Below are 13,921 nucleotides of genomic sequence, written 5' to 3'. Positions count from 1 at the left end.
AACTCCATGTCCCAGGGGGCAGTGCGGCCGCGGCCCCGTGGGAGGGGCTGTGGGGGCACCCCGTGTTCCCGGCCGAGGCGGCGCGCTTGCGCGCTGTGAAGATGGCACCTGCCGGCGGGCTGGCGCGGCGTCCGTGGGTGCCGCTGGCCCTGCTGGCCCTGCTGGCCCGGGCCGCGCTCGCCCTCACCGAGCGCTACCCGGCGCTGTCCCTGCTCCAGCAGGAGCGGCACCGGCAGCGCCACGGCCCGGCGGGAGAGTGGGCGGAACAGTACTCGGCCGAGTGCGGTGAGTCGGGGGCGTCGCCGCGGTGACCGCCCCGCAGCCAGCCCGGGCGGCGGTGCCGAGGCCGCTGGAGCGGCGGCCGGGATGGCGGTGGCGGTGGCGGTGGCGGGGCGGTGCAGGGTGCCGGCGGCCCCTCGGCTGTGACTCACAGCGAGGCATCTGGCGGGTGAGCTGCAGCGCCGAGCCCGCCGTGCCGTTGTGTGGCGCGGAGCCACAGAGGCTGTGGCTGCGAGCAGAAGGAAACCTCTCAGCCCTGGGACGGGCGAACCTTAGGGACCACACGGGAGGATGCCTGCTGCCCCACTCACCTCCCGAGCCCAGCAGCTGGACTCTGCCTGCTTTTTAATTCCTGCATTCAGTAGTATGGGGATATGCCAGCACCCCGTGCTCATATTACTGTGTTTCTCAGTACGAGATAAGGAGCTGCTGGAGAGGGTCCAGGGATCTGGGACATCTCTCATGGAGAGGGAATGTGGGAGCTGGGCCTGTTTAGTCTAAAGAAAAGAAGACTGAGAGGGAAGCTCATTAAGATATATAAATATTTCAAAGGCAGATGTCAAGAGGATGGTGCCAGACTTTTTAGTGATGCCAAGAGACAGGAGAAGAAGCAGTGGCCACAAACTAAAATGCAACAAGTTCCACTTCAGCTTGAGGAAAAATCACTTTGTATGAGGGTGCCAGAGCACTTGGAACAGGCTGCCCAGGGAGCTTGTGGGTTTTCCCTATCTGGAGACATTCGAAACCCACCTGGGTGTGTCACCTGCTCGAGGTGACCGTGCAGCAGGGTTGGACTGGATGATTCCATAGGTCTCTTCCAACCATATCAGTTCTGTGTTTTAGTGAGTGGGATGTGGCTTGATTTAATTTCAGCTACAGTTATGTGTTTTACTGGTGAACTGGATGCTTCTTGTTATGAGTGCCAAGTTTGGCTAGCAGATCATCTGCTATTTTTCAGGTTAATTGATGTATTTTAACACAGGCATAGTTAAAACTATTTGTATGTGTTTGAATATCTTTTGTATCTGGATCGTGTTACGATTGTTGATCTTGAGCATGGTGTGAATGGGCCATACAAAAATGCCAGTCTGAATCACAATGTGTGCAAAATATAGATAAAGAATAGGGTTTATCAGTTGCTTGGGATGTGATCCTAAATTATGTATAAGAGAATAACCAGTGATGTGTCATGACTTCTTAAGCTGTAACTTCTTAGCATGGTTTTGTGATTTTTTTTCTGCCTTTTATTTCATAAAGCCTGTGCTCATATCAACAATTCCCGTGGTCCTTAACAACTAATATAAAAGTAGTATAATCCACTTGAATAACAGTCTTTGGAGAAATAACTTCTTATGAGTTTCCTGCACCTGAGTTTTTTTGCTTTCTCCCCTGCCTCGTGTATGTGCTTTTGTCTTCACATTATAAAGTTCTTTGGTTATTTTTTATAACTTTTTTTATGTGGCTACAGTGGCTGAGAGCCATAGTACGTAAACATGAAATCAGAGCGTGGAAGTTATCTCAGGTAACCGTTGCTACAAATTATTCAAGCTTAAGCATAAAACAAGAAGACTTTCACCCACTGTTGAGATAAAAATCTGTATACCCTACAAGTTAATAAATGGCAAAGCACTTGATTACATCTGTTTCCAGACCTGACATGAATGATTGACTCAAGGCACTCCTTCAGAGGTGGATTTGGAAGATTAACTTTTGATTTAACGGCAGATGTTGTTTTAAAGAAACCGGTGTAACTAGGATTGATACCAAGAATTCTCTTTGAATCATCAGGTATCTCAGGTACCTTGCATGTACTGATAATAAGATAGCCCTTAGTTACAGAGCAACATACTTACCTTCGAATAGCTGTATACCAATTCACTCCTTGCTGTTTAAGTCTTAAGGCTACATGAATTGCCAATTGAAGAATTCCCTTAAGCTCTCTTGTTTTAGTACAAGTTGCACAGAAGCTGAGATTTTCTTTGGTCTCAGTTTTCCCTGTAGCCTACTTCAAGGTCCAAAGTACTTTCTCTGGTGTTTCTGGTTTTTCATGAAGTTGTTACTGTGGTTCAGTTTCGATTGTGTCTGACTTGCAGACAAAGTCAGATCCATTTTTCCCTTTGAGTAATGCAGTTTGTTGCCCAAAGAACTGCAAGATTTGTGGGGTCCTTTCCCTGCTGTAGCTTGTATCAAGCTTGTGGCTTGGCTGTCTTATTCCCTAACACCTTACAAAAAATTCCTTCGCTAAATCCTTGCTGTTGTGAAGAAAATTATTCCAGAGATAGGCCATGCCTGCACCTCTTTGTTTTGGTGTCTGAAGTGAGAGTTTCTTGGTGAGTCTGCAGCCAAAACTCTTTAAGTTACTGAATCACAAGCACCAACAGGAACAAGTTACGTGTTAATAATGCTGGCATAGCACAGGAGAGTTTGGCCAATGTGAAGAACAAAGGGCAGTGATGAAATCTCATGCTGGCATCGCTCTTTTTGGAAACTATGAGTGGTTTGCCACTGTTCTCGCAGGACTGACTTTAAACTTTGACCTTCTGCTTTTTACCACCCTTGCTTCTGTTGTAAAGCTTCTCCCACTGGTTATCATTTATGGCTCAGTGTAGATCCTATTTACAGGGAATGATTTTAGATGCTGCTTTGACTTCTTTTTACAAGAAGACTCTTTCTTTTTCTCTTTCAGCTTTGTGCTTGTGAGAGTTAGGGAATTAACTAACTTCTGTCCTTAAGAAGTCAAAATATAAGAGCACACCGTGCCCCCCAGCCTTTCAAACTTAGCATCAAGCTTAGATTTACAAACATTAAGGGAGATGATAAAATTTGATATTTTTGACATGGATTCAAGGAGATAATACTATATATTTACTTTTTCTTGTTTACTCTTGAAATATTTAAAGATGATAGAAGCTTTAGGATCCAAAGATTCAAAAGTATAACAATTCTATTGGAATAGCAGTTGAAAGCATCATGTAGGGGAAGTAGTGGATTTTGTAGTCTATCAATCTAAGGGGGTATTATTGATTATTATTGCTAATTCTTTATTTGTTTGATATCTTAAACATTTTCTCTGGTATGCCAACAAGCTATGTTTGACTTTTTAAAGAAATTAATCAGTCTTACACTTTCTATAATGACATTCTTACCTTTACAAGCTTACCTTTGTATATGTTCGGTCAATTACAGTTCATTATTCTGGCTGCTTTTTACAGTCTTTAAACCCATTTCCCACACTTTTTTCCCTACCTCTTTATGGTCCATTCAATGTATTTTCCTCTCTGGGATTGGAATGATAATTTAATCTGTTATTTTTTGGCTAAGAGTATGGAATCATAATGCCGAATCATAATGCGTAACCCAAGCTTTTGTTTCTTGCTTCCAGCTTCCTCCTTTTTTACCTCTGCCCCCTTTTTTTAGCACCTCTCTTTATTAATCTAGTTTTAACCATAAGCATAAGTAGGGATAAAACTAATTATATCCAAGCTGTCGTGTCAGCTATTGCTTCCCTGGCTGTGCAGGTTTAGTGCTATGGGCAGAAAGTGCTTCATGAAAGTTCTGCCCTGTGGGATGCCCAGTGGGGAAGCTGTTCAGTCAAACATGAGGAAATGTGAGATGTGATAATAGAACATATATGTAACTCTATGAGTTCTTAAAGGTATTTTCTCTCCTTTCTCCTAGATTCATCATTTTTGCACTTCCATGAATCGGATTGTGACATAGGAGGATCATCAGCTTGTGAATCTATGCTTTCCCTGAACACTGAAAAAATTCTGGTATGTTATCAGGAATATAACATACGAAATAATGGATTGTTGAAGTCGCAGATCACTTCAGCTGCATAACCAGTTCGAATGAAGTTCAGGGAAATAAATGCAAATATAATCTATTAATCAGTAGGCATAGCTGCCTAAAAGGCTTAAGTGCAAATAAACTCAAGTTGCTCATAAAAGTATTACTTTGTAGTAATCCGTCATGAGTCTTTAGGGCTGAGCTAATTGAAGCAGATGTTGTCACTGAGAGCTAACCTTCACCTCAGTTAATCAGCCAATTAATTTTTTGGTTTTGGGGATGCAGGGGCTATGCCTGAAAAAGGGGGAGGTGCATGAGTTTCTACCCAGATTATCTTCTTGAGGTTTACCACAAAAGGCATGTTAAAGTAAGAGTAATGACTTCCAGTCTCTACGGAAGTAATGTTGTACAATAACGAGAGTTAGAGGCTTCGGGCCGTGTTTCACTAAATGTGATACTGAGCTGGCACGTGAAGAATATGCTAACAAAAGAGGAGTAATTTTTGGTAAAGAGACCTCAGGAGGATTATTTTGGAATTTGGGTTTTCCTGCAACACTACTCTTAGCCTTTTGAGAACACAGGTTTGATGTTACGTCTTCAGTCCAGTAGAGTGTAGGTGTTGAAAATCTTCAGATGATTTCCATGTAAATATACAAAGTAGCCTTGCCAAACTTTTAGAAATTTTTGGCTGTGAGGGAGTATGTAAGCAATATTATAACTGGAAACAACTTCTGCAAAGGTGGCACTTGGAATTAAAACTACTGTACTGCAAATCCACTGAGCCAATCATTTAACTTGAATATTCTCCTTAGACTTCATCATATATTGGTCAGAAGAGCTATCTAGTCTAGTCCAACAGTACCAGCAATTCTTTCTATTTGTTGGTAAGAAATTTCCCTGCTAAAATCAACCAAAGTGGTTTTTGAGAGAGCAAGAAATAAACCTGTTGGAATATGGAGCTATGATGAAAATTCTCCTGCTTCTCGAAGACAGAGTGACTGACGGGTTTTTTTTGTGTGTAGAGTTGTAGGATATTTAACCTGTACCTGAATTCAAAGTTTTTTGGGGAAGTGTGAAACCACTTTCTCTGCCAAAAGCCAATGGTTCTGGTAGTCTGTAATGACAAAACAGGTGAGGTAGTGGTACTTCTCTTGCTGTCACATGCAGCTCAGTAACCCATAGGAAATTATTCTAATGTATTGTGAGATTCTTCTGCTTGTGGCTTATTTTCCAATACCAGTGTGGAATCTTGCTATATCTTATCTTTTTCTGCAGACAAAAACATATAGATCTGTTTCTGTAAATCCAGTAAGGAAGAGGTTGTCCTTCAGTAAAAATGTTGTGCTGTTTTTCCTAATATTAGGAAAATTATAGAGACAATGTTTTACAGAGTTAAATGTTAAACATCATTTTCTGAATATTGCACAAAGGCCAATGGTGATATAAAAATGCTGTGTTTGTAGATGCATATGGACTGCAATTTTTCTTGTTGTCATATCTGTTGAACCCTGCTCATTTTTGTGCTGTTTTTTAATGTTTTTTCTATGTAAGGGAAATAACTGCCACACTCCATTACTGCAGAGGTGCAGATACAGGTGGAGTAACAATTTCCAGTGTTACAGTATAATGTAGAGCTCATACATCATCTTTAATTGCAGTAGAAAAAAAAAAAAAGGTTTGTAAAATCCATTTGCTAATCATTAATGCTTTCCAAACTTCTGAAGTTCTTAGAGCAGACCAGACGTTCTCCTCATCATTAGACACACACACAGGGCAAAAACTGTGAAATGGGATTTGACCATTTAACTTTTGCACTTTGTAGATAAACCAAATGTCTGTGTCGTGGACATAACTAATGTGACTACTTTTTTTTGGATAGGCAAAACAACCTTAAAGGAGGACAGTAGTGGAAATGAGCTGTTTAGTTGAATTGAAAGAAGAGAACTGAATGGAGAGAGATGTTATTTTTCCCTCTTGTTCCCTAAAACAGTTTGAAAGACCTATTAATTTAAGCGAACATTTTGTATTTTTCTAACATAAGCTACTCCAGTAGGCTTCAGCTGTCTGTAGAAAGTACTTGTGGAAATAAACAGAGCTGAGTATTTCTACATTTCTGAGGGGCTTTTCTTTGACAGTATTGGTTTCTATAGGTGTGTTAGTTAGGGAACAGACATCCTAGGTAAAGGCTACAATTTGAACAAAGTGTAGAACTGATAGAATGTCATTGTTGAAAAGACAGGCTCTTTAGTATGGCATTGTGAAGTTAAACTTTTCTATACTGATGCAGTGGTATTCTTTTCAGTGTTTATTTTCAGTGTTTTACTCTTCTGCAGTACTTTTCCCTTTGCAGGAGACATAGGAATATTTATAGGGTAAACAGTATTAACTTTCATATGAAGTTAGGTGTCTTATAAAGGCCTAAAAACTTCACCTGAAACAAATATAATACAGAAACATCAATCCCTGGTAAAATGCTGAAAATGTTCTTTCTGAGGTTTGGTTACCCTTATGTTAGAGCAGATAACAGCAGCATATGACTGAAAAGAAGTCAGATCCTCCCTGTGGAAGACTAGGAATGAACTTGATTTGAGTTACTCTAGTGAAATCACATTAGTTTTAACTTCATGTTTTAAGGCATTCTCTTAAGGATTTAAGACATGGATTTTCTGTTAAATTCTGTGTTGTTGTTTGCTGAACACTTAAAAACGTGATGTTTTACAGAGTCAAGCGAAGTTGCTTGCAGAGCAAAAACGATTTCCATTTGCTACTGATAATGACAACACAAATGAAGAATTGGGTAAGATGTTTTATATAAGGCTTGGGCAGGTGAATGGTGTGCTGATTATTAGCACTAAATGTTTTGAAAATTGATGATTGAAGGGATGCATTAACTTGAAATTGATATTACTAAGTCTGGAAATACAGCAAGTTTTCTCTGGTTGTATAAAGCAAATGCTTACCTTTGTTGCTAAAAACCTTTCCTGCTTTCTTCACTAGAATTCTTCACCATGTCTGCTTAAGCAGATGTTCAAAAAGAATTCTGAATAAGTCCTTTTTAACAGGCTCAGTTACTTCCTGTTTCCATTTTTCTGTGAATATTGATGACTGAAACTGTTCAAACACCCAGAAAATTATACCAATCCAATATGCTTTCTATGAAGCATAGATCTGGGATCTGTTTCCTGTTTTCACACTACTCCCATCAAAACTTACATGCAGCAGGAATTAATTCTGAATTATGTCCTAGGCTGCTACTTGAAGTTTTTTCAAAGTACAGACAGCACAAAAAAATGGGAACATTTCAAATAAATACTGTTCTCAAAAGACTTGAAAATGGAGTTGCACTGCTTCTTCAAATGCAGAGGTATTACAAGGCAGCAAAGAGTTTGTTGAGGATGGGTGTCAAGGAAGGCAGCACACTACCTTTTATATAAGAGCAAAGTGAGATTTTATTCCCCTCTAATGAACTTAAAACAATTAAGATGGGTATTTTTTCTTTTTTTTTGACATAGTTTCTACCTTCATGGATTTATCCAGGAAAATTTGCGGGCCTAATCTTTTTTCATATTCCTGGAGCACCTAGCTAGGTTCATAGAATCCTACAAGGAATACCAAACTTCTATTCAGATGAAAATATCTGATACTTTCAGTATCTGTTCTGTAGCCTTGGAAGACTATGCTAAAAGGTCTCTGTCATCGTGTTTGGCATGTAGGCTGGCAAGGTGTGAGGAGTCTGGTTTCGTCCTTCTTGTTTGTGCTACATTTAACTGTTCAGAGGAAAAGTAGCACAGAATGTATAGGGTCTTCTGAAGGAATGTTGGGACTGAAATACTTTGGTTAATGGGCTATTGTTAACCATTAGATCTTTTCATAATGAAGTACTTGTATTTTTCTAATATTAAAGATTAAAAAAATCGAAAAGATACCGTTTAAAAAGAAGCTGATACTGTATCAGCTACTAGCTGTCAACCACTTGCCGTAGTTTTACAGACAGTTCCTAGTTTGACATTTTGCCAAGTGTCTCCTTATAAACTATATGCAGTCATTATCAGCAAGACAACTCAGTGACAGTATAAATCTTGATTATCTTGCATCCTCCACATTTTTTTCTTAACACTGGAATGGATGAGTTGACATTTTATGTCCCAGCTCTTCTGTGTTCTGGGATTAGAACCCAAAAGATGATACTAGTAACTGTATAGTCTTGAAGCAGAATGAAATAAGAAAAATTCAAGAGCTTTATATCCTGACCTTCACCCTGCCCATTTTTTTCCCTTTTTTGTCAATACTGTGTATTTGTGCCAAGTGAAGCTTTTTATGTATTGAGGAGAAAGCTTATATTGCACACAAATATTTCCTTCTTCATAATAGAAATGCTCTGAGTATGAGACAAGCTCTGGATTAAATACATTTTTATTTATCTTTCATTTAATTGTTTTCCTTTCTAATGAACTGTGCTTAGCAACACTGCCAAAACAATGTGGCTCTGCCTGCCTGAAAGATAACTGTCTGTGTCCTATTAATAATGCCTTTGCTTTAACTGACTGATTTGTCTCTTTTCATGTTTGAATAAATAATTAAGTTAAGAGGTGCCTCTTCCATTCTCTTTGGATGACTGCTAAATTCATTAAAAGTGAGGAAAGGTGAAATCCTGCTCATAGTTCCACTGCCAGCTGTTTGAACAAACTGCCTGGGGAAAAGTTCTAACTTTCATAGCTGTGGTCTTCAGATACTGTGTTTTGTTGGCAGTGTAGGCAGAGCTTAGTTCAGAGTTAAGAATTATGAGAGATTAAAACATGCAAAATGAAACAATCTTGAGATACTTAGCTGTCAGAACTGGACTTCAGTCATGCAAGCACAGCTACAGTTTTCCAGTCTTGTGATTTGACTGTATTTTCATATTTTATGGAGATTACAGGAACATAATTCTAATGATCTGTTTCTTTTTCAAACAATTGGCTTCTACTTCAAAACGGGGGGATGTGCAAGAACTTGAAAGTTTTTCATAATTATAACTTAGGTAAAGACTTGGTTGTTTTTCAGTTTCAGTTTTATAAATGAAATCAGTTTAGTTGAAGTATTTCTGGGTAATTCAAGTGAAGGAAAACCTTATTTTGAACTAATAAAGATTAGCAATACGTGTACAAACAAGTAGAATTTCCCTAATCAAATTGTCAAAAAAAGTTAGTGATAGCCAGGTGGCACTTTTAATTGAGAAAGCATCCAGGGCTATTGTATTGGGATCATAGTACCTCTCCTGATCATAAGTGTTTTAGAAGCAAACATGGGCCCTTTCCTGAGCAACTTGTAAAAAGGAGAGAAAGAACCCACAAACAAATCACAAAACCCCAAAACAGCTCTGAAGAGCACAGTATGAATTGAGTAATTAATGCATGCTAGGTAGTGGCTAACGGAAGTCATGTCATTTTGGCAGCCATTCAGGAATCCTCTGACTATTGTAATCTTCACTGGAATGTAGGAACTTAAACATTTTACAATTTGGTAGTATTTAACATTTTTTAAAAGTCTGGGGTTTTTTTTGTTTGTTTTATTTACATTTTTAATGTTTTGATAGCAATTGCTTACGTGTTGATTGGCAACGGCTTGTATGATGAAGCTATACGACATTTTTCAACAATGCTGCAGGTAAGTTTTCTGCTTGGACCCCAAAAAATAACTTAATGAAAATACCCATTGCCACATACGGCTTTTAATAAAACAACTATTAAATTAAGGATTTTTAAATGAAAGTAATTATTCTACTGTTTGTTCATTTTCTTTTCCATCCAAACATAAGCATACTCTTAGAACTGGGTGATCAGTATCTTGGTTATTTGGTGAGTATTTTTCTCATCTGTAGGCATAAAGTTTTTATGGCTTTTTGACCAAAAAAGCACATGTTTTCAGAAACCTGACCTCTGCAGAGCTGAAGTTCCTTAGATTGTCTGCTTATTGTGTAGGCTGAGATACTTTAAAGTAGACTTTTTTGGGTGACAGCATGTTGCCAGTAGCATGAGAAAAAAAGCCCCGGTAGAGATAATTTACTGCTAGTGGCAAGTAACACATTGCTTTCACAATGATAAATGATTTTATATGCTGGCTTTATCCTTCTTCAATGGTAAGAGTTTGATTGGTTTAATATATAAAGAAAACATAACTAATACTTACATTGTGGGTGTTTTTCCTGACCAAAATAAAGAATTTAGAATCTTCTGTGGTTAAGTAGGAGGTAGTAACATTTAAAAGAAAACCAGCTCCAACAATTTATAAGCTTCAACTAAAGATGATTTCAAAGTACTGCATTTTTATGGCTAAAACCTGGAACATCCAGAAGCATGGACATACTTTTTCATTTTAACTGTTTAAAGTACACAAATGCAAGCTGAAAGCAATACTGCAAATAATAGCATGTATTTTTTCTTAAGTGTCATATGGCTTGTTCTTAAATTGAGTGGAAGTGTGGCAATTTAATGGAATTATTCCAGGAAATTTATCTGAGGACAAGAACCTTTGGGGTTTTTGTGTGCTTCTATTTTTATTTGGTTGATATAGGTGTTAGTGATATCTGTCTTTGATTTTTTTTTTAATGTGAGGGTTTTTTTTTTTACCCTAATGAGAAATCCTGCTTCCAAAACCACTGGATTTACGTATTGTTTCCTGTCTTTATTCAGAAGGAAACTTAAAACAAGTGAAGATAACCAAGTTACACCAACTGTAGAAAGATACTGGGAGAAGTGTTTATGTAATAGAGTACTTCTGCAATGCCCACAGCTCAGTTTAAAGCATGCTTTAATATCATGCTTATGGTATGTGTGAAAGGCTGTAAAGTGATCATGATTGTTCATGTCTATTTTCCACAAGGCAATTTTAAATACATATAAAGTGATCATTAAAACGTTTAACTGAATAAAACAGCCTTGCTTAGCCATGGTATTAAAAGTAGGAAGTTGCCTACTGTTGATGTTGCCAAGTGTAAACTTGGAATCAGCTCAAGTCTGGCAAGCTGCCAGCATCGATATGCCACGTATTCTGTTGTTTTGTCCTTTTGTCCATGGCAGAGTTTGTTTCTTGGGAAGCTGTTTGTTTCTTGGCAGATGTCCCAACTAAGTAAGACCAGGCCTGTGCAACAAACTTCTGTAGCACAGCTGTTTACCTTGCAGAAGATGGGGTGATTCCTGAGTGATTTTCAAGGAAACTGACTACATAGGCATTGCTGTCAACAGTATTGTGTTGACAAAACAGTTTTGCTGTGTAGTTCTTGAAATTTGTGTGGAAAACTGTGGTTGGAGTAAATGACATCAAACAAGAAGTAGATTTACTATGTAGGGTGCACTAAGTGCCCAAATAAGAAAGTCACAAAATCAAATCTAACCCTAGGAAGGTTGGTTTGAATATTGCAGAACTATTTAGAATACTTCTGGTTTTAGTTGCTGTCTGAATATAGATTTCATCAGGGTGACGCAATATCTTGCTCCCAAATTTTAAATCTCAACTTAAAATTGCATGCAGAATAAACTTTGAGTGGCCAAATTGTATGTTTCTTATCAGTTCAGTGACATGAGACAGAAGTTGCATAGTTGCCAGTAAAGTTACAACTAATGAAGATTGGATAACAGAGTATTCTAATGAATACTGTGTATTCTAATCTATTCCAATGTACATTGTGTAATAGCTTCTGATAGGTGGTTGCTGGCACTGTACACTGCACACTTTGGCTTTTTTACCAGACAAATATTCCAGAACAATTCCATTAAATTGAATTGGAAGTTGTGAGCATATGAACGTATGGACTGTAATACAATAAATTTCTTTGCCTGGCAGCTGTGATTGTTCATTGCTTACTACTTTAGATCAGCTAAAATTAAATACATATTGAAGAAACCAAAAAACTCACACCACAAATTAATATTTTATTTGTTTAACAGGAGGAACCAGAGCTGGTTAGTGCAATTTATGGGCGAGGGATAGCATACGGAAAAAAAGGACTACATGTGAGTAGATAATTTTTTTAAATTAATACCCAACTGAATTATTTTAGTCTGAAATATAAGAAAGCCTGTAAGTGGAATAACTAGGCTGGTTAGAATGTATTAAGTACACTCCAAAGTCTTTGTGCTGTCCTACTTCCCTGAGGAGTCCTGTGGTCAGCTATGCTCTAGCCATGGGTGTGTTTGCTTTGTGAGACCGTGGAAGTAAAGCTACACGACATAAGTGTGCCAAAGGAGAAGATAAGGTACTGTTGTGAGTTGTAGATAGTAAGGCTCTGAGCCACTGATTCTTGAAAGAGTTGCCTGTTAAGATTACAGGCAGTGTCTTGCCTCTGAGAGACAGGTTTACGATGTCCCACTGAATTAATCTCCACATCAGAGCTGTATTTGGAAATGAAAAAGTATTTTATTGCAGCTTGGGAACATTGTCAGCTCTTCCAATACAGTAAATTTCACACTGGGTATGAGTGTGCCTGTGTGTTGGAGTTCGTGTGGGAGCTTGAACCAGCTTTGCTGTCAAGTAAGGTACCTCTGGAGCTATAAATCTAATATTTATTCACAGAGCTAAATTAAGAAATTATTAGAGGTACAACACAAAGATGATGTGTACAAACAAAGTTTAGTTTTATTGTTTGTAACAGACAGTGTTTTTTTCCCAGCTATTTGCAGAATAATGCATCTTGATGTTTTTAGGAAAGTGTGAAGAGCTTTTAATATAAACTGTTACACTTTCAGACACTTAGCCAATCCAGTTGTCCTTCGTCATGAGAGCATATTCTAAGTATGCATCATTGTTCACCTTGTTTATTTTTCTCCTTTTCAGGATATAAAAAATGCTGAACTTGCTCTGTTTGAGCTCAGTAGGGTGATTAGTCTAGAACCAGATCATCCTGAAGTGTTTGAACAACGAGCAGAGGTGAGCATTCAGAGACTTTCAGAGAAATTGCAATTACACGGTGTTTCCAGTTGTATCTTAACTTATTTAATGTCTAAAGCTTGGTGTTCTGTGAACATTCCACCTTTCTTTTAAAATATACACATTTCCTCTCAAACAGTGTAATTTGTAGAATATTTAGTTTTAAAATAAGACTTAGATCATATAGAGTTACTCTAGCCAATGGAATAGCATATATTATGTTTAAGTGTTCAGTTTTTGACGTAATATATAGTAAGATCATTTGTGTTCAGGGATTTTTTTAATAAAATGATCCAAAATATCACTTGAACCTTAACTGTTTGCATCTTCTGTCACCTTAGTAAATCTGCTGTGAATACTAGCTGTTAAAATACCAAATTTTTAAAAAAATTAAATGTTTTGTGTTTATATTTGTGCATGTAATTTAAAAATAATTCCAACCCACATATATTTTTTATTTTGAAACTCAAGTTTTGTTTTCGTAACTAAATTACAGAAAATGGATGTCAAGAAGCAGCTTTGTAGGCAAACCAAAAGCATAAATATTTAAGTTAGCATACTGTATAATGATAGCTGCCATAATATTCACAGTTTTAATGGCTTTAGTGATCTCTTAATACATTTTTGAACCTTGATCTAAAAATGTGAAAGGCATTCAAATAATTGGAAATGGATCATTTCCCATTGGTGGAATTTTTTTTTTCAAATAAGGCTTAGGAGAATACTTTAATTACATTTTCATTTCAATATGTTGAAATAGCTTGAAATTGAGTATTTTGCTTTGACCGATTTGATTTTAGTTTGGAATACAGGGTTTCTGTGAATGCAGTGATGTTCATGTACACTGATAGTTATGAGAAGAATTCTTTCAGATTTACTCTTTTATAGGGTTTTAAAAGCCATAATTACTGAAATTTATTGTGGAACTTTCTAGCCTATTCTAGCAAAT

General features: G+C 37.8%; 1 protein-coding gene across 1 annotated transcript in view; it reads left to right on the top strand.

The window, feature by feature from the left end:
- Positions 1-5: 5 nt before the first annotated feature.
- Positions 6-13,921, top strand: part of TTC13 (tetratricopeptide repeat domain 13) — a gene marked incomplete at its 5' end in the record, with an annotated part of 39,104 nt that continues 25,188 nt past the window's right edge. Inside the window, 6 exons of the mRNA XM_058835715.1 lie at positions 6-285; positions 3,958-4,052; positions 6,790-6,865; positions 9,644-9,714; positions 11,994-12,059; positions 12,880-12,972. Coding sequence (XP_058691698.1) covers positions 6-285; positions 3,958-4,052; positions 6,790-6,865; positions 9,644-9,714; positions 11,994-12,059; positions 12,880-12,972 — 681 coding nt within the window. The remainder of the gene's footprint in view (positions 286-3,957; positions 4,053-6,789; positions 6,866-9,643; positions 9,715-11,993; positions 12,060-12,879; positions 12,973-13,921) is intronic.

Source organism: Poecile atricapillus, chromosome 3, assembly GCF_030490865.1.
Source record: "Poecile atricapillus isolate bPoeAtr1 chromosome 3, bPoeAtr1.hap1, whole genome shotgun sequence".
NCBI classification, from domain to species: Eukaryota; Metazoa; Chordata; class Aves; order Passeriformes; family Paridae; genus Poecile; species Poecile atricapillus.
Note: the sequence above shows the minus strand (reverse complement) of the source record. Positions and strands in the feature narration are given on the sequence as shown.